We start from the raw sequence: 20,756 nt of genomic DNA on the forward strand, positions 1-20,756 counted from the left end.
AATCTATCGTCTCTGCTACGTCGGAGGGTGGGGGTGGGGGGCACACCTGGACAGGTAGTCAGTCCACCACCAAACCACAGTCACCTCAGAAAGCTTTTTCTGAGCTGTGCAACAGAGAAGAGTCTAACTTCACACGGATGGAAACCCGTTGGGATTCGAACCAGAACCCTGATGGCGTGCAACAAAGAAAACTGCAGCGACACAAACAGATCTGGAAATTATTTTATAGAGATGTCCTCATCTGAAAACAGCCCCCCCCCCCCAGAAAATATTCACAAATGTTTCATCAAATCATCCATACTGTCACATTCCTCTAAAATTCCCATTAACTCCCGTTGGTCACCACTCAGCCGCGGGAATCAAACGCCCGTCACGGTGAAGTTCTACAGAGAAGCCTCGGAACCAAAAGAAGAACCAATCAGAAATCCTACAAACCGGGATTGGTCAGAGTCCAGCAGAAGCATCAGTGGTCAGTCCGGTCCCGACCGCTTCCACGCACGTCCTGCTGCTGAAGGAAACTATGGGACTCGCTTTAGGAGGAGCGTCTGCTGCGACAGAACCGCTGGACTTAGACATGTGCTAAACTGTAGAACTTTCCTCTGGAGGAACACTTGGAGAGACTTCAGTCTAAATACTGAGAGTGTTGAGAGCTGGCACTAAAGTCACAGCGTCCGGCACGTTCTGGTTCTTGTCCGGGGCTGTTCTGCTCTGGAGGAACTTCTGCCGGTGCCTCTCCTCCTGACGCTTCTTCTTCTCTTGTCGCTGCTGCTCTTTCCTTTGCTTGTTGGACACCTGGCCGAGACACAAAGCAAAGGTTTCAAATGCAGGAACGCTGCAGGAACGCTGCAGGAACGCTGCAGGAACGCCGCTGTTTGGATGTTAGTGCTTTAGACAGACTGAATTCTAGGATGAACAGGGACTTTGGTGACATCACTGAGTGCCTTTTGCCTCCACCTTGGATTTCTGCGCGTTGTTGCCCTCTGGTGGCGGTTTTTGCTCGGCGCAGTCCGCTCTGCAGGCTGATTCAGAGTCACGCTGGCCTTGGCAGGGCTGGTCCAGCAAAGAGCCAGCAAGCCATTCAGCATTTATTGTTGCTGCACTCAGCTGGAGCAGGTTCTCCTCATCACCTGAGGAAGAACGAGAGAGACGAGCGGCCGTGAAACATTCTAATCACAACAACAGATAACCTACAAATATTGGAAGACGTTTCACCACTTATCCAAAAGGCTTTGTCAATTCATTCAGCCTCTTGGATAAGAGGTGAAACATCTTCCAACTTTAAAAACTAAGTCCAGAGGACAACCCCTAAACCTACTGCTATGATGGAATCAACCTGCATGAATGAGAGTCTTCATCGATACAAATATAGGAGCTATCAGTGTGAAAGGAGGGCGGAGCCACAGCGAAATGTTGAGATTGATCTGCTGACCCTGCATTCCTCGGTTCTTGATGGAGTTCAGGATAACGTTGTCCTCTTCAGAGGAGGAGTAAAGGGATGGAGAAGGTTTTTTCTGTCTTTCTCTCTGTCCGTCTCCAAACTCGCGCTGACAGCCATGGGAACGCTGAAGATTCTGAGGACAGCAAACACATGTCTGCTAAAGCTGCTGTCATAAATGTCGATTGTGTCTTTTCTGACAAACATGGCGCGGTTACATCTCCTAACTACTGATCAGAAAGAGAATAATGATGACCTCAATGCGGAGCTGAGCAGGACTCTCAGAGTTGTCTCCAAGCCGCCTCACGCTGTCGTAATGATCGCCGTAACGGTAGGCGATGTGCAGCTCTCTGCACCCCTGCTTCTCTGAACCATTTATCTGCAGAGGAGAAAGTCTGGATAAAAACACCCCCAGAAAATGACAAAGGCTGTTCTGTCATGCCTCACCTCCCACAGCGGCGTGTTCAGCTGATGGATGACCACCTTCACCTGCTGACTGCGAGCAAAAGCCACAATGGCGTCGTTGCCAGCAAACGTGCCGGGCTGGGACAGGTTGGACACTGGAGAGACGCAAACGGGGGGAAAGCCGGACGAGAACAGCGGTTTGGTCTCAAACGCTTGTTTTTATGCTTTTCTCAAATAATTGTACAAAACTATTCATTTTATTTACTGTAATGATAAAAATAAAATAAAAAAAAATGTAAATCTTAAATGTCGCTTTATGTTCTCAGGTTGTTTGCTCCAATTGGAACAACAATTTTACCAAAAAACAATAAAATCTTAACCAGAAAGTACGAAAACACCAACAGAAACAGAATGACCACGAGAAGAGCGCCGCATCCGGTCAAAGGTCAATTTCCTGAAATCACTGATGTTCATATTTGGTTAAAAACCCCACAAATATGAATGTAATATCTGTTCATGTGTATCACTTGTCGAGTCTCTCACAGTGCTGAACGAAGGGAACGTCATCCTCCACGAAGGGCTCAAAGTCCTGTCGATGGCTCGTCATGTAGTGGACGGTTTCTTGGCGAAGTCGCAGGTGGTCGCGGGAATGTCCCTGCAGCTGATCCCCGAGGGCCCGGAAAAGACAATTCCTGCAGGAGACGGACACTCTGGATGAACCACAAGCTGTCGGCAGGTTAGAACCAGAGGCCGGAAGGTCGTCAGAGTTTAGTGTCGGTTTAGTCTCATAGTCCTGGAAACCACAGTTTGCTTCGACTCTTTGGACCAGAAACAACATCAGCTCCATGTTCTGCCTGAATGTGAAGTGGCTTTGAACAGCTGATCCCCAAAACCCAGAAGTAATCGGAATACCTGTACAATCAGATTACTTTAGGATTCACAGAGGAAGACTGTCTTTGGCTGAACTCTGTGTCTGCAGCCGCTTTGGGGGGGACGTGTGTCAGGAAAGCCCTCCCCCTTACCCGTCACCCGGCACCTCCCTCAGCTTCAGCCCCAGCGCCTGCAGCTGATTGGAGAAGCTGACGAACTCGGCCCCTTCGTCCGCGTCCTGAGGACGGTTCTTGCGGTCTTTGACGAAGGCCCGGCGTGCCGCCCGCTCGTCCCTCTTGCGTTCCAGTTCTCCTTTCTTGTTGCTTCGCACAGGTTTGGCCGTCTGTTTTCTGGACATGCTGGTTGATGTCAGAGACTCGTCTACAGGTGAGGAGTTGGTTCTTCATCCAGCAGCGTGACGCCTTTGGAAGAAGCACAAACATTCACAGCAAAAGGGTCAAAGTTCAGCTAAAATCCTGCATCAGCATCCCTGCAAAGACTCTTTTGGTTCCTCCGGTCAACTACAATCACAGTTTGCACCACAAACTGTATATTCTAACGCAGAGTCGGAACATTTAAGGAAAACTGCTCAATTCAAAAAGTTTCAAATGTTTCGTGGAGATACTAGTCATCAAATCTAAGTTTTCAGACGATAAGTAGATCCTGCCGCACCGGAAACTGTCATCGATGTATTTTCCTGAGTTAAACGAATGCAGACATTTTGAAGCGGTTTTGTTGTCTATGAAGTCAAGGATGTGAAACCAACGGTCGCTAGCTTTAGTTTAGCCAAACTCCACCGTGACCCAGAATTACATAACAGCTTCCGCCGCTCCTCCGTTAACGTTCCCGGTGTCTATAGATCAGCTCTTCTCCTCTGACCGACCGGTACCGTTTAAACTCAACGTCCGGTGACTTTTCCTTGGGTTTACCTCAGAATACTGAAGAAGTGATTGTCGGGTTTTGTTTACACCTGAGGTGCGTGACGCGTCTGCGCGGTTACGTCAAAAACGTACGGAAGGCCAAGTGGGACAAACTGCACGCGCGCTTTGTAATTTGACGGGGAAAAAAGCTCCTTCAGGTTTTTAAGAAATATAAACTTAATGAGAACCCCTAACAATTATCAAACTATTTGGAATGTTTATATTTTATTTATTTTTTAATGTATTTATTCTATTTCTTTTTTTTCTCTTTTGTGTCTTATGTTTATTCTTTCACTGTTATGCTCAATATATGTTTTATGTTAGGTAAGGGTGATTGTTATTAGTAATGTTGTCTATGTTGTTATTGTTCTATGTAAGGTAATTCAATCGTTAATAAAGTTCTTTGGGTAAAAAAGCTCCTTCAGGTCCACATACAGCAGAAATAATGACCAGAGGCGCATAAAGAACAAAAATAATAACAACAAATATGATAACGCAGCATCATTAAGGTAAAAACGTGTTGTTATGTTATGTTGTTACGTGTAATCTGTTATGGGCAGGAGCATTGGTGAAGAACATCCCACTTCCTGTCATCCATTCGTTTACATTCTGTCCTGCTATCTTACAGCCCCTCACACCCCAAAGCAAACATTAGTTCAGCAACAGAAATGACAGCAGTATCAGTTCTATGCATCCGTCCGGTTCTGATCCAGATTACAGGTCAGACCAGGAAAACAAAGACGTTCATGGATCTATTTGTCTAGATTTATTTCAAGCATTGTAGTCAAAGCAATAAAAAAATTACACCTATTTATCAAACTCATTACAGAAATGATGAAATGCATAGATTAAAACGACAGAAAATAAAACAAAACAAAAACGTCACTTAAATCACATTTGCTTAATTAAGCAGAAGAAGCAATCTTATATAATTCCACCCCTACTGAGTTCACAGAACTCATCTGAGACGACCTCAACTTCAACCGAATAATGTCATATCAGTCTGATTTTTTTCATGATCTAGACAGCAGTATTTGGACAAAGTCAATGTCAGTGATCAGTGATTGGTCCGTCTATCTTCATCGTCTTCATCTGTTTGGCAACTACCGTCGCTATTTAGGAGTGAGCTTGTTAGAAGGCCACACCCCTTCTACTGAAAGCGGGCGTGGGAGAATCTGTTAATCAAACAGACTCCACCTACTTATATTGAGGCATCTGATTGGTCAGTTTATAACTGGAATAATCCGTGTCAGGGTTCTGACTTTTTCCTTAATAAAGAGAAGAACCACACAGGAGATGGGAACTTTTGCTAGACTTCTGCAGAAGGAGAATCGCTCTGTGACAGCCCAAACTGTCACAGAGGAGTTCTGCCTTCTCAGTGGATCCAGTCTGGTTTTATTGGTGGCCGGGGTTGATAACATAAAAGTAGGTCATTCAATCAAGCAGTACAGGACATCGTATTCTTGTATAATCAGAACTTTTCAGGTCATTGTTTTCTTCCTGAAAGATAGAAGTTAGAGAATCATATCATGGTGATAGTAGCGTGTAAGCAAATGATTATTACATAACCCTAACAATCTGAACAGCAGAAAAAAAAAGAGGAGTAACAGCTGTTTATCTCTCTATAGAAGTCTATGGGATGTTGGCTTCTTGTAGCCAGCGGGTACTTCCTGTTTGGAGCGCCAGAGGGGAGAGACCACTCAGTCCAGTTCTCATATATAATCACTGGCTCAACATGGCAATTGTCCCACAAAATCTGCCAATCACAAACAGGTGGGTTTGTGCTGATTGGTCTGGATTCAATCACTGTGAATAAGGAGCAGACAAAAAGATGCTGATCGTATTTGTGATATGGAAAACAGGCTGGGGGGGGGGGGGGGGGGGGGGGGGGCACACGCTCCCTGCTCCACTTCATTCTCATGGCTCAACCAGCAGACAAATAGATCCATGAACGTCTTTGTTTTAGCTCTGCCATTTTTGTTGCACCGTTAAAGTTAGGTTGGGGGGTGTGGGGGGCTGTAAGCCAGGAAGAGATAGTGTAAACAAAGGGATGATGGGACATGGAGGCAGGATTTCATCGTACCAACAGTCTAGCTCACAGCTAAGAGATGAATTTCTAATGAACTCCTGTGTCACGGTTTTAGTTCCTTTACTTTTGTGTTCTAGTTGTCTTTTGTTTTCTGTCATATTTTGAGTTCAGTTTCTTGTTTTATTTTGAAAGTCTTCCTGTTATGTTGGTGTTTCGAGTTTTACTTTTGGTCCCCATCTGCCCTTATTGTTTCCGCCTGTGTCTCGTCAGTCCTTTATGTATTTAAGTCCTGTCTTTCCTTCCTCCTGTGCTGATCCATAGTCTGGCGTTAGCGGTGTTCTGAGTTCCTGTGTCTTTGTAGAGTAATTCAAGTTTGCCTGCACGCTGCAGTGGAGTTTGGTTTAGTTTTGGACTTTCAGTTATTAAAGACCCTTTTACCTGGAACCTCCTGCCTCCTCTCTGCACCTGGGTGCTTCCCACATCCCCCCGTAACATCCTGCCGCTTTGCAGAAACTATGTCCTAACACTGTTTTGTCCAAAAACAGCATCATCATAATGAAAAGACCACTGAGAACACGTTGAAAAAAAAGATGAAAAGATGATTGGGACCTTAAAAGGGCTGGACTTGTCCATAGACTCACTCATCCACACATTCTATTGGACAATCTAATGTCTGCAGACATAACAGCAAAGAGAACTATAAACTGTTCAAACCCAGAAGAACGGCTGTTAATGAGCAGAAGAAGAAATGCCAACCTTGGACAATCGACAGATTATGGAGCCTTTTTATTTTCCCTTACAGCATTACTTTATTAGAAAAAAAAAATACAAAATATAAAAATAAAAAAGTAAAACAAATGAGTAATCACTTATTGAAAATGGTTAAATTGATCGACATTTAATAAATATTACTTCACTTGCTCCAAAAATTGATAAATTGATTCAAAAATCTTTCCTAATGTAACATAATTTTGCACATGTTTTTAACTTATGATACTTGATGAAATTTTGCTATGAAAATCTCTGAAACAGTGTTGTGTCTACTTTACTGATATAGTATTATTTTCTAATCATATGAATGACTTTTATAAGTAACATAATCTGCATATATTTTATATAACTGATCTGCATTTACCATGTTGATTTCTAAAATAGTTATTTTTACATTACAATTAAGTAATTCATCTTTATCATGTGCTTTATTGATATTTCAAGATTCTTAATTCCGTCTGATAAAAGCTAGAAACCGGATATTGATAAATCATGTAATAAAATGGTTATAGTATAACGGGGTGGGATTATATAAGTTCGCTTCCTTCCACTCCCTTTCAAGCAATATTTATTAATATGTATAATTATCCTAATTTTGATTAGTTACTGTATGACTGTATAACTGATGATTGTATTGCTTTTGTGTATTTCTAATTAATTGCTTGAAACAAACCATTTCAAATCAAATCGAATCAAAAGTTTGAGAAGTTTTTATGTAAAAACTCTGTTATCTGTCAACATGTGAGAGTCAAACTTCGTTTAGGTGTCTCTGTTTTTCAGTGGAGTAAATCCACCGTGAGCTCCGCAGTCCAACCAAACACACCACTTATGTCAGTAGAAGTACCAACCTCCAGGAGCGCCAGAGTTTGTCCTGCAGCTTTTTTTTGGGCATGACGGTCACCGTCACTCTTTCCAAGGCTGCCTCACAGCATCGTCTTGTTTTTAGGGTGTATTTTTCAGTCAGATGCCTGCATCAGTAAATTATTCATGAATGCTGCCATGCAGACCTTCATGATCTGGAAGAGACTGGTTATGTTATCTCTGACCAAGATGCTGGAGTCTCTCTGAAAAGGAGAATCCACCAATTACACAATTGGCTCAGTTGAGAATCCTGCAGATACTCACACTTCTGCTGTGGATTCTCCTCCAGAACTGCTCCTTCTGGTCCTGTTTCTGCTGCCGGTTGATGCAGCAGTGTGTCTCTGATGCTGTTTTTTTAAATTTCCTGCTGAAAGGTACAGTGATCATCTTTAAAAACATTTTGTTCTCATTTAAAAATGATACAGTTTTGAATTTCTTGAAGATTTTGTAATCGTCACATTTTCATCAATGTTATTGCTTCGGCAGCTGCTTGAATGATGACCAACAAGTGACTGTATGTGAGAACTGGACCATCTGAGTGCACAGAACCTGGTTTACTTCTGGCTCCAATCAAATAAAGTCAATTCCGTCACTCGCAATTTTTTTTTTTGCCATAATGGCGCCACCATGTTGGAACAGTGACAATGTCCCTACGCAGCGATTGGTCTGAGTCACTGTTTCCATGGCAACCACTCTGACCATTCAGGAGTGAGCTTGTTGGAAGGCCACACCCCTACCCTTTGAAAGTGGGTTACACGAAATCTATGAATTCCACGAAAAATGTTTTGAATGTTGGACGTGGGGCCCAGCAGGCTCCGCCTACTTTTATTGAGGCGTCTGATTGGTCAGTTTATAACTTCAAAAACTTGAACTACAGAAATTATATCATGAAAAAAAGAGCATCAGACCAACCACGGTTCTTCTGATCAATAGAATGTCTGAATACCAGCTGTTTATTTCTCTGTAGAAGTCTGTGAGATTTTGCCGTTACTTCCTCTTTGGAACACCAGGGGGAGGGGTCACTCAGTCCAGTTCTCATATACAGTCGACGGTCATATCTCCTGAAAGTCTTAGGTTCTCTAAACTTTTTTCTACATCCTCCATCAAACAGAGTCAGGAGGGTTGGTCTGCTGTCAGTGAGTGAACCTCAGTGGATGCCGCTCTATTGTGAACAGATGTGAACGCCCAGAGCGACTGCAGGAATTAGAGCGCATGCAGGAGTGGAGCTGAGTGAAAACAACAGCAGTCAACTGGAAATGACCAAAAGCACAACATTTAATGCAGAAAATAACACTGCTGTACTTCAATTGGGGGGGGGGGGGGGGGGGTTGTAACTTTTCTAAAAATATCTCACTTCACAGAGGTGCTCACTGTAAAGCAACAAAAGTGCTGCAGGTTTACCCATGATCCCTCTGTCAATTAACCAGCTGCAGAAACCCTTCGGTTCACTTCTCAGACTGTCAGAATCTCAGAGTGCTCCTCAAAGATCCCCTGAAATAGAAAACGCTGCATGTTTTAGTCAAATGAACTGATGTTCGTTGAGTTTTTGAAGTTTCTGAAGAAAAAAGAGGCATTGTTGGCATTTACCCATGAAGTATTAACTGCATTGTGAGTTTGTGGTCAATTATGGTACCAAGATATGTATTTGAATGGACTTGTTCAATTATTTCATTATTATCAGACAGTGTGTGTGATGGAGGGTCCATGGTGGAAACAGATGCTCATTTCTTTGGTTTTTGACATATTTAAGTCCAAGCAGTTATTTTTACACCAAGAAGAGAAGGTTTCCAGTTCATGCTGCAACACATGTGGTGTCCACGACTATTCCATATGAGTCATTGCCGGGGTCGAGCTTCTACAGTCATTTGTGAAAAGAGTGAAGAGAAGTGGAGAAATCCCAGAGCCTTGGGGAGCACCTGTGGAGGCCGAGGTGGCTGCTTACTCCGACCCACTGAGGTCAGGACGGACAGGAATGATGAAGGTTGACGTCCATCAGTCCAATTCTGCAGATCCACTTGTGCTGGTCAGCCTGAATGCCGGAGGAGTAGAAGGTCTTCCCGCATATTTATCAGGGCTTCGCTGCTGTATTTTATTCCGAAAGCCAGTGTGGGTCCGATCAGCAACGTAAACATCCACCTTCTCATGAGGAGGAGCGAGGAAAAAGGGTTCTGTCCTGCTCAGCACAGGTTCTAACAGTCTTTGTGTGTTCAAGTACGAAATGTCATTCAGAATTTCTTTTCCAGACGTAAGCTCATTCAGTCTCTCGAGACGTTCCCCTCCAGCTGTCGCCATCACCAAGGAAACCAGCGTGAAATGTGCACGTGTCACATGGATGCACATCTTTCACTGCATCTTCATCCCTGCAGACCTGAACTGCCTGGAGGTCCCGTGTTTGTCTATCAGCATGATGCACAGTTCATGCTTCTCAGTCACTCAGATCATGGAGACACAAACACACACAAGGATAAGAAAATGACAAACCTGCAGAAACGTCATCAGCAAAAATGAAGTAATTTCATTGAAATAATCTCTACCTTATTCTAAATTCTGCAGTTTAGAATTGTTTGATCCTGTTTGACCCTCCAAAAAGGAGGGTCTAAGGTCAGGGATGCCCAATTTAGTTTAGTTCAGTCATTACCTATTGAATTCTATGACTTTATGTTCTTTATGTTTTACGTTGATCACAAAGCTGGTTTGAATCCCACTGTAATATTGGGCTATTTAAATGAAATTGAATTGAAAATTGAATTGAATTTTTGGATAGTGTGGTTTATTTTTGTCTTCAAACAGTTCTGTTGTAGTAAGGAATGTTTGATTGTTGTGTCTTTTACCTGCAGATAAACCAGCTTTATGAAAATAATAATTATTTATTAAGGGCGAAGTTATATTTTTTAGCTTTTAATTATCTCAAGTTTTCCTCCTAAATTTATAATTTTACTCCAAATTGCCAGTTCTTTTAAATTATTATTGTTTTATTAAATTGTTCTTTTGGCCAAGAAGGAGGGAGGGTGTTGAGAGGTGGGAGGGCTGGCTGGGGTATGTAGATTGGGATGTGGGGTGGATAGAGAGGAAAAGGGTTGAAGGGTTTGGGGGGGGTGACATTCTTTAATTGTTTTCCTCATCCATAATTGGAAACACTTTGCACTGGAATGTATGTAAAGGTATGTTATGTTATTTGTAAATGTTTACTAAACAAAGCTGGAAAATAGAAAGTCGGATGAGGACAGAGGAGGGAGATGTTTGTTTGCAGGTCATGGAAAAGCTGTTGAAGACGGAAAACTTCTCTTTTCTGCCTGGTTCAGGTAAGTTTCAAGGCCTTTATTTCAACTCGAACTGAAGCTGAAGAGACATTAAGAAGTTTGAAATGTTACTAGTGTAATGGGGGGTTGGGGGGGTCTGCATTGTGTGACTTCGCTTAAGTGGATCCTTTTCTTTGTACGTTTTTACAGTCAGGAACCCCGAAACTTTGGGTCAACGCTCATCCCTGAATCTGTCTGTGCCGGTTGCTGTCCATGGTGCTGAAACCGTTCTGATGGTGAACTGACCTCCGTCTGTCTGTTTTTCTTTCCTTTTTTAGCAGCAGCATCTTAGTTCCTGAATCAAATGTAAACCAGCGGATTTTCTGGAGTTTGTGCTGCAAATTTGATGATCCAGGTTTTCATCTGATGGAAAAAAAATTAGCAGATATTTTCTTTAAGAGGAGGTAGAGATCAGCTCTAGAGTGTGTGCGGGGCGCTGCGGGAGGAGGAGGAAGAGGAGAAGGGGGGCGGGGGTGACTGACCAGAAGAATTACCAGAAGGTCTGCCATGTTTGGAGCCCGCTCTGCTGAGCAGGTACCCCCCCACAAACGAGAATCAGCTAGCCTGTGGGCCTGCGCCATAGAGGGAGCTTGCGGTTCTCCATCCTCAGTGCACTCCCGCGCACACGCGCGAGAGGTGGGAGTGATGCTGCCGTAGCTGCTGGACGCCGGGATGGGATAATCATGCGCGTCTCGCTTCGGGCGTTGGTGCAGATGCTGCCGTTCGTGGATTCGGTTTGGAACGGGATTGCAGGGTGGGTCTAGCTGCAGACCGGAACCGTTTGGACCTCATATCGATGTTGTCGAGCATTCTGATAGAGACGAGCGCCATGGCCGCGGAACAACGAGACGCAGTTTTTTCTTCGACGGTTTTAGCGACGGAAGGCGGGAATCTGTGAAAACGCACCGAAGAATCGGAGAAGAACCGGGGGATTCCGAAGCAGCCCTCGGAGAATTCCGGGCGGGTTTCTGCGGGGAATGGTCTTTTCCAACAATCTGGGGGAGAAACGCAGCGCAAAGAGCGGAATCTGTAATTAGGATCAAGCTCGAGGCTGAAGCACCACCCGGGGCGGGGGTGGAAGGAGAAGGCGCAGCGAAGGCTGACAGCGGAGCGGCGGCCGTGAGTGTAGGAGGAGACGGTGGGAGACCGGGCGGTGCAGTGACGGCGCGCGGAGCCAGAGGCGGCCGGGCGGCTCCATGAGCGGCCCCTGCCCGCAGAGAGCGCCCACAGCCCAGCCGGAGCCCTTCCGCCGCCGGGCGTCAGGACGGCGGTCAGTCTGGAGGTTTTGATGCATATGATCACAACCACCATGATTTTTATGATTCTGGGTGCCTCCGTTGTAATGGTAAGACATCCCCCCTCCTTCAGCCTCAGTATGATCTGAATGTGTTTTCTCCACAGGCCTGTCAGGGGCATGTGGAAGTGGCTTAGCTCACCTGCTGACTGTCATTAATAAATGATCAGAGTCCATTTCCAGGCAGGAGCCCTCCCTTCCCTTCCCGCCTCTGCCCCTGTCTTGTCCCGGTGTTTCCGGCCTTGTGCTTTCTCTCCCGAGCAGGAATGAAAATGTTTCTGTGGATCCAGCCTGACGTGTCCCGGCTAACCGGTTCGGTTCTTTTGCAGGCGATAGCCTGCTTGATGGACATGAACGCGCTGCTGGACCGCTTCCACAACTACATCCTACCGCACCTACGGGGGGAGGACCGCGTCTGCCACTGCAACTGTGGAAGGTAGGCTGGACGCTCTCCTCCTTCTCAGCTCTGATGGATCAGGGCCTCCTCTCCTGATTCCACCAGCAGATGCTCCCGCCTCGCGCGCTCCTCTGCTGCAAACACCAAGGTGTGCGAGGAGGAGTCATAAATAGGTAATGAAGTATGGCGGCGGAGGCCCGTCCAGTCTGAGCCTCACAGACCCGCTGCAGGGCGCAGACGATGAAGATGCAGCTGAAGACAGTAGATTAGTCCGTTTGGATTGTTTAGCATCTCCCTTTCATCAAACTCTGAACCCGTTCTTCTGTAACCTTTGATCCCGCCTGACTCAGACCAGCTCCAGTCTAGATGATGGACTGAACCAGGGTCCTAATGGAGATGGGGGGGGGGGGGGGGGGGGGCGCTCAGCAGCTGCATTAAGAGGCCAGCTCAATTTTCTTTTTGGCCCACAAACCCAGAAATGGGTCATCATCAGTCATTTTAAACTTGTCTGACTCAACACGAGGCAGCCCGCTGAACCACAGCAGATACTCAGCAGCAGATAGTGTGGGATGGTGCATGACGATGATGCACCGATTGGTCATCAGTGCAGATCTTCAGGCTTTAAAGGATATCATCACAGCTAAACGTTCTGATGAATCTGGAGCAGGCCGCACACCGGAGCTCTGCTTCTCCTGCCAGACTCAGGTCACCACACGTGTGTCTTTACTGACCTGGAAACACCTGAATGAAAGTCACGTTCTCTCGCACGAATAGCAGAACAGCTCTGGCTCCTTGTCCTTCCGGACGGCCACTGCGCTCACCTCACCGGGCTGGAGGACAGCGTCATCGCATTTGGCAGGTTCCCTGCCCTGCTGTGACGCCTGTGGATCCAACAGACTGAAGCTTGACCTACAGCAGCCTCCTCTGCGCCAGGAAAGGGTCTCTAAGTGGATTGCATGTGTCATTACTGAAGCTGTTCTGCTCCAGATTCCTTCCTAAAATTGATCTCCGTAAGAAGGAGAAAAAAAAATCACCCCCCATAACAATTCAGAGCGTAACTCCAGGATCGGGCAGACGTTAGAGGACCACAGGATATATCACAACCACCACAAAGTAACTGAAGGTTCCCTGTGAGTCCAATTTCCCTTCCCCTCATTTAAAGCAGCTTGTCAATCACAGGATGTCTCTGTTAACAGAGCTGAGAGAACAATTGCCTCAGATCACAAAGTTTCGGTAAAAAGTCAGTCCACACCGTATCCCACCCACCATCGCCCTAAGCTCTTCATGCATGCTGCAGGAACACGCGGTCTTCAGTCCCACACTGGCAGGTTTACCCATGCTGTCCAGAGTCTCCAAAAGCCTCAGTCAGTCCAAAGCTTTGACGTGTCCCAGACTGACCCCCCTCTTGACAGTCGCTGTGCTCCACACACCCTTCCTGTTTGTCAGGAGAGACGTCCATCCCCTCCCTGGAGGGGCCGGTACCATCAGTAAAGCTTTTAAACGCCGTTTCCTGCTTACAGCGGGTCAGAACGACACCGCCAGACAAACAAACAAACAGCATTTAGATGAGCAGACAGGACTGACAATCCCACCAAGACCAGCTTCATCTGGATGAAATCTGACTAGAGTGTTTCCATCCATCCATTTTCTGCAGCTGCTGAAGCCTTTTCAGAGTCATGGGGATCTGGGAGCCTATAGCTGCTGTTGGTTCCATATTTCCATGTTGGGTTTTTACTGACATTTATAATCCATGTGTGTTCAAAATGAAACAGCTTTTTATGTTTTTGTTCAGATCAGAAATCCAAACTGACGGGAGAACTGAGTGTCTTTAGTTAATGAGTGAAGCTTCAGCAGATCTTCAAATATCTCAGCCATGAAGTTTGCTGCTGAAAGTGCATCACAGAAACTCAGGAAGGCCCTGAAGTGGGCTTTGGGGGTTTCCTCCAAATGGAGGATTAGTGCCGATTTATGAAAACCTCCAGACGGGCGTTGAAGTTAAAAGGCTTTAAGAAAAGTGAAGACCTCCCTCCTCTTCCTCTGTGTGTCCAGGCATCATGTCCACTATGTAATCCCATATGATGGGGACCATTCCCTGGTGGACTCTTCGGAGAACTACTTTGTGAGTGACAGCGTGACCAAGCAGGAGATGGACTTGATGCTGGGGCTGCTGTTGGGCTTCTGCATCAGCTGGCTGCTGCTGTGGCTGGACGGGGTTCTGCACTGCGCCGTCCGGGCCTGGAGGGCGAGCCGCTACTACGGTGAGCTGGACTCTACACGCTCATATCACGCCGTCTGAACGTCAATGCTCTTGTGATGATCGTCACAGTATCAAACAGCTGTGAGGAAATTGACCCCGCCCACATTTAAAGCTCTTCCTGCACATTCTCAAATCCGTCTGTTGGTGAGAACCGATCAGATGAAGGTCAGTTTGGCGCCACGTTAGGTTTAAATCTGCTGCTGTGGATCAGCAGACAGCACTTTGGGTTCATAACCAGCAGGTTGCAGGTTTGATTCCAGCTGTGGCCAAATAGAAGCTCATCCAGCTTTAACATTATGCCAAAATAATGTGAAATTAAAATTTTAAGATATTAAAAATGGGATCAGAGAAACCTCCCCGTCTGTTCCCGTCTGTTTGTGTGTTTGTGTGTGTGTGTGGGGGGGGGGGTTACAAGGCTCAAATACCTATTGGATCATCAGTGAAAGAAATGTTTCAAACTGCAGCTAAATTATTGAAAATTCAGCACAAGTGATTGTTTTTTTAAAGGAATCGGCCGACTGGATCATTTTTCACTACATTTCAAATCTTTTGATTTATGAAAGCGCTTTTGCTTTTACGTCTTTCATCTTAACTTTTGTAACTTTTATGCATAGGAGTGGGAATTAAAGATGTGTGCTGAAAATAGTGGACCTGCAGCAGGCTGGGGCTCACCTGGCAGAAGATCCACGATGACAATCACAGAGACAAAACAGGCAGGGGGGGGGGGTTACAAACCTATAAGCGGCCACTGCTCTGCCTCTGTGAAGTGGGGGCGTTTTAATGAATGCGTGTTTCATATTTCCAGTTTAGTAGAACTGGAAGTTTCATGAATGAAGGATTCACAGGTCAGTTTCCTCCCTCTGGATGATTATTGAGTTTCTGCTTGTAAAACAAACATTTATTCCACATTTAGAGTTTAGCTCTGTTTGACAGATCCCATTTCCACATTTCACATTTTTATACCACAACATCACGCAGAAACCGGAGAGCTGTCTTGATTCAGTGAGCCTGAACCACAGACAGACTTCAACATGTGATGGTTCTGAAGGTTTTGGGTCAGACAGAAGTTCAGGCAGCAGCAATGCTGTTCCACCAGACCTTCACCTTAAGACACCTGAAACTGGAATTATTCTTATCTCACCTCTATATGCAGGAAAGTTAAACGTAAGTAAACGTTAGTAAACGTTATTCATTGGCTGCTGTTAAATGTTGCTACTTAAAATGAAAACAAAAAGTCAAATTAACTTTGGAAGCCAAGAGTTCTGAACTCTGAAGAACAGACAGACGGCTGGATCCAAATGCAGCACGTTTATTAGCTCAGCTAAATCAGAGTCAGGCAGGCAGGAGTTGATAACAGGCGCAGGATCATCAGAGGAGAGACGGGATGGTCAGGATCTAGGCAAGGGTCGGGGCAGGCAAACAGAGTCAGGAACAGAAGATCAGGTCCAGATATAACGCTCAGTAAGGAAGCCAGAGAGGCACAAACATGACTTCACACTGAGTGAAGCTCAGTGCAGAGCTAAATGAATGAGAGTCAGGTGTGCGGCATCCAGGAAGTGGGCACTAAGGTTGCTGGGAGATGTAGTGTAGTAAAAACCCAGGAGACAATTCCCGCCGGTGACCAGAGGGAGAGACACAGCTCTGACTTCTGACACCAACTGAGAACCTTTCTTTTGAAGACATTTTGACTTTTTAATCAAAAACTAAGAGAAAAGCTGTTTGTTTTATAATGAGAAAATTCCTCAAAAAGAAAAATCTCTTTTTGCATCATATAAATGAAATTCAATCCAGATCATTTAATCCGCTTTTTCTTAACTTCTTTTTTAATCAATAAAAGTCTGAGATCAAAAGAATAAAATGCATAATTTTACAACAATTTACCATAATTCATAAAAACTTGAACATGCAGGCTGAGGCCTGTAGGGTCTGAGCTGCAGCTTGCTTTTCCGTCTGTTTAGCTTTGATGTTTCTGGACCAAACTTTTCAGAAAAAGCCTCCAAATCTTCCCTGACAGGAGAAAATGCAAACGCAGCCGTGGCGGGTGTTCCCGCTTCGTTATCGGAGCATGTCTGTGAGCGGGAGATGCCCTAGATCTTCAGTTTCACACTGAGGCGGCTGTACGTGACCCGGATCCTGAAGTTCTTCAGCCAGTTTTAGACCCGGTTTCACTGAACGGAGCAACGGTTTCTGTTCAACCTTGCACTGGGACTTTTAGTGTAACACACCTGTTGTGTGTTCTTCTAAGAAGACAGAGGGGTGGCGCCCGTGTGGACTTTGGTTTCTGCACTCGCGGTTATGCGGCAGCACCAGCTGGTCCAGTCTGGTTCCATCCCAGCTCTCCATTTATGGAGTTAAACGTTCTTTTCGGTCTTGGGCTGATTGTCACCACTATTCTGTGGAAATACATCAGTGTGTGTGTGTGTGGGGTCATTTGGAACGGGGGGGGTCCAGATTTGGCAGGTTATAGTCGGATACTACAGAACAGAATCTAAGGGGTTTTGGGGGGGGTGGCTCAGAACCAAATGGCCGTGCCAAAGGATGAGCAGGCGGGGAGGGAGGGGTGGAGGTGCTGGTGGAGCTGGGAGGAGTGGGGGTGAGATGCTGGGGTGAGACAGAAGAAAGAGTGAGTTATTTATATCTGTAAATGGCTCTGCTGTCCTCATGGGGGGGTTGGGGAAGGGGGGGGGGTCCCTCACAGATCCAACAGAACCCATGATGACCCGAACAGAGGGAACCTGCAGCCACAGTCACGGAGGAGCCCGAGTTTCTCCTGCTGTCTCTGTGATCTCCTCCCACCAGTGAGGAGGAGGAAGCAGGACGGACGTGGATGCAGTCGGGCGGGGGCGGAGCCTCAGACAGAGCATCACTGTGCATTTCAGAGCTGCAGCCATTCCAGCTGCTCTGCTGCTATTTTTAGCGTCGGAGCAGAATGCCGCGCCCCCCAGGCTCCCAGCCGCCAACACACACACACTCCCCATCACCTTCATGCCTCAGGGAGGCGGAGCCAGTCGAACCAGTATCTGACGGGGGGCATTCCCGCCCTGGAGCCACCAGGACACCCCCCACCTATCTATTGAGAACCTCACATCAAATGTTGACATAGAGACTCTTATTCAAGCTCTTATTACTAAAACTCAGAACAGAGAAAATAATCCTTAAAAACAGGAACTTTTTGTTCTTTTATTAATTACAAAATTTCAGAATCTCAGAGAAATAAACAAATAAAAAAACCGAGGGAGATTTTACTGATCAATTACTTCAAGACAAAACAACTACAGGGTTTTATTACAAAGTGGCTGCAGGTTCGTTTTTTTAAGGGGAGGAGCCTCATGCAGCTGAAAAACTGGAAACAAGGGGCGTGTCTCAGCAAGTCTGGCGATACGACATGTATCCCGATACGCGTCCCACGATACGACACGTATGCCGATACGCGTCCCACGATACGACGGGTATCCCCACACGGGTCCTACGATACGACGGGTATCCCGATACGCGTCCTACGATACGACACGTATCCCGATACGCGTCCCACGATACGACGGGTATCCCGATACGGGTCCCACGATACATAACAACAGAACAAGCTGCTTCACTGAAATCTTGTTGTTTTGTGGTGTAAAGCTGTTCAAAGAGGCTCCATGTTCTCTGTTGCCTACTAGTGGTCGGAGGTTGAAGTGGAAAACAAGAGTCAGACGCTGAAGGACGCTCAGAAATAATGAAATATCATCCTGACAGCATTTTGAATTCATATAAGTATCACCAAATGAACTATCGCAATATATCGCAGAATCAATTTTTTCCTACACCCGTATTAGAAAAGTAAAAACAGAAGATCGATGCAAAAACCTGCCTCTGTTTTCCAGTTTCTCCTGATTTTTAAATGGCTAAAGGTTTGACCGCCGTTTGGTTGTGTGTGAAAAAGACCAAATCTGATCACAGTGCTTTACGGTCACATTCACCCACAAGCACATTCTCACACTGATGCCGGCACCATCCCATAACCACCAGGTGCAATGTGGGGTTCAGTGTCTTAACCAAGGGCACTTCAGCACATGAGCAGGTATCGCAGGAACAGAACCGTCAAACTTCCACTCAGGGCTCGACCGCTGTTCCACAGTGCGTTTTTTGAAGGCTTGCTGAAAACCTTCACAAATTTCAAAATAAAGGCACTGGAATATAAAAACCAGCTCCAGCGGGGGAGACCTTTATTGTGAAGAGAAAGTCCAGAGTCTGAAGCTTACTTTTGGGGTGTAGGGTTTGACGTCTGCTTCATTAGGTGCTGTGTTCAATTCCCGCAGATACTCCGTCCTGGTCGTGGCTGCCACAGTTCTGCAACCTTCGAGACCTCCGGCGCCGAGCCCAGCTCAGGCAGCTGGAGGAGTCCAGTGGAAACATGGTCCACATCAAGCAGAAGCTGTACCACAACGGCCACCCCAGCCCTCGGCACCTCTGACTGAGACGCAGCCCAGAGCCACCAGGCTTACCTTCCATCTCTTCTCCCACCAACAGCCCCTTCCTTCCAAACGTTGCCTCGGAAGCCCTGGAAAACTGCCCTCCCACCTCCCCGACATGCCCCCATCCTCTGACAGGATGCTAAACGTCCCACAGAGGGCTTTAACTCGACTGATTTCAATCCAGCAACGTGGAAGGAAGACGGAGAAGAGCATTTTTAGGGGAGTTTTTCTGTAAAAAGACATTTTCTGTGTTCATTGTTAAACTCGGCATGCTCTTCTAGAACAGGGTAAGACGGGGGGGGGGGGTCTTTTCCTTTTTCTCTCCCTGCTGGGTGGGTTGGAGGACACTGTTGGGGTGGGGCGCATGCGAGTGTCGGTGGGGGGGGGGGGGGGGGGGGGTTGTGACAGTCAGACGGCTGCTCCTGTAAATAGTCTTGGTGTGGGACGCTCTGCTGAGGAGGAATCGAACGCTGAACAAACCCCTGTGAGTTCTGATCGACACGGATCCATTAGCTTTGTTACTTAGTGATTAACTGAATGTAATATTTTGTTCCTGTAAATATGTGGGGGGCCGGGGAGGAGGCGCTGTCTGGGTTCTCTTTGCTAACTTACTATTGTTTCGTTAACATGGGGGGGGTAAATGCCAGCCATGATGAGCCAGTCAGCCCACACCCATTGATGCCCCCCCTCACTCTGCACTCAACAGTTTCTTTGCCCAGTTCCCCTTCACCCCCCAGGAGCAACCAGCCTATCTACCAGTGGGGGGAACCCTCACCCAGCCCTCCCCCCACCCCCGCCCCCCTTTGTCCAGACATTGCTGTTGTGAGGATAAGATGTCTGTTTTATTAAAAGTGCTGATGAAGCACAAATGTGATCTCTGACGTGTGGTTGGTCTGGGGGTGGAGGGGTGGGAGGGGTCCCATCTGAGCTCCACCCTGACAGAGATGGAGACGCCCTTCATCCCTGTCTCCATGACGTCATCGGGGGGGGGGGGGGGGGGGGGTTGCTGCACATCACAGCCTTCCGCTTTCCTCTGACTTTGGTCCGTTTGTAAAATGTGGTTCCTCTGGTTTTTACAAGAGGAGAAACAGGAGGAGAAGTTTCTGCTCCTCCTGCAGGACCAGGAGCCACCCATTGGATCCTGCAGGACCAGGAGCCACCCATTGGATCCTGCAGGACCGGGAGCCATCCATTGGATCCTGCAGGACCGGGAGCCATCCATTGGATCCTGCAGGACCGGGAGCCATCCATTGGTTCCTGCAGACTCCTCTGCCTGGGTGTGGCCGTCAGCCGGTGGCGTGAGCGTCACTTCAGTCCCTGATGCAAACATCCCAGCGAGCAGAGGAGATGCTCGGACTTCCTGAAGATGATGATGGTTTTTTGTTCCTCTGAAGCTCAGCGGGCTGAAGTTTGGACCCAAGAGGGATGAAAGAAGAAGCATCTGAAATGTAACAAACTGAAAGACTTCAGCTGTCGACTTTTAACGCTTTATGACAAACATCAAAACGCAGAAGCCAAACACGTTTGGACACATCTTCTCCAAAGATCCACCTCCACCGTTTAACAACCCCCAAAAATAAGAATATAGGTTTTTTTCTCATTGCAGTAAGAAATACGAAATAATATTCTCATAAGAAATAATCAGTGTTTTAAAAACCTGTCACCAAAATGTGCTCCACACAGCAGGTAAAGGGTTGAGTGATGCTGAGGGGAGCTTCCTGTTCAGAGGATGATGCAGAATGAGGAGAGTTTCAGGGTTCTGAA

The 20,756-nt window shown here is 46.5% G+C and overlaps 2 protein-coding genes across 6 annotated transcripts; one reads left to right on the forward strand and one right to left on the reverse strand.

The window, feature by feature from the left end:
* Positions 1-208: 208 nt before the first annotated feature.
* On the reverse strand, positions 209-3,754 carry otud3 (OTU deubiquitinase 3). Of its 5 annotated transcripts, none has more exons than XM_004070223.5 (8): positions 3,640-3,754; positions 2,863-3,132; positions 2,384-2,532; positions 1,883-1,995; positions 1,692-1,814; positions 1,430-1,571; positions 955-1,127; positions 209-792 (listed from the first exon to the last, which is right to left on the reverse strand). In XM_004070223.5, exons 2-8 carry the CDS (start codon positions 3,066-3,068, stop codon positions 628-630), a joined length of 1,071 nt encoding a protein of 356 aa, XP_004070271.1. In that variant the 5' UTR covers positions 3,069-3,132; positions 3,640-3,754; the 3' UTR covers positions 209-627. The 5 variants fall into 5 exon arrangements, with proteins under 5 accessions (XP_004070271.1, XP_011474961.1, XP_078805825.1 ...); XM_011476659.4 differs by having other exon boundaries at positions 3,600-3,681; XM_078949699.1 differs by having other exon boundaries at positions 3,524-3,644.
* A 7,315-nt stretch (positions 3,755-11,069) lies between these two features.
* On the forward strand, positions 11,070-19,866 carry tmem240a (transmembrane protein 240a). The gene is made up of 4 exons (XM_023956298.2): positions 11,070-11,935; positions 12,214-12,320; positions 14,331-14,539; positions 18,837-19,866. The coding sequence occupies exons 1-4, from the start codon at positions 11,879-11,881 to the stop codon at positions 18,989-18,991; spliced, it is 528 nt and encodes a 175-aa protein (XP_023812066.1). The 5' UTR covers positions 11,070-11,878; the 3' UTR covers positions 18,992-19,866.
* The last annotated feature ends 890 nt before the right edge of the window (positions 19,867-20,756 follow it).

Source organism: Oryzias latipes, chromosome 7 (assembly GCF_053564925.1).
Source record: "Oryzias latipes strain Hd-rR chromosome 7, Olatipes_Hd-rR_3.1".
NCBI classification, from domain to species: Eukaryota; Metazoa; Chordata; class Actinopteri; order Beloniformes; family Adrianichthyidae; genus Oryzias; species Oryzias latipes.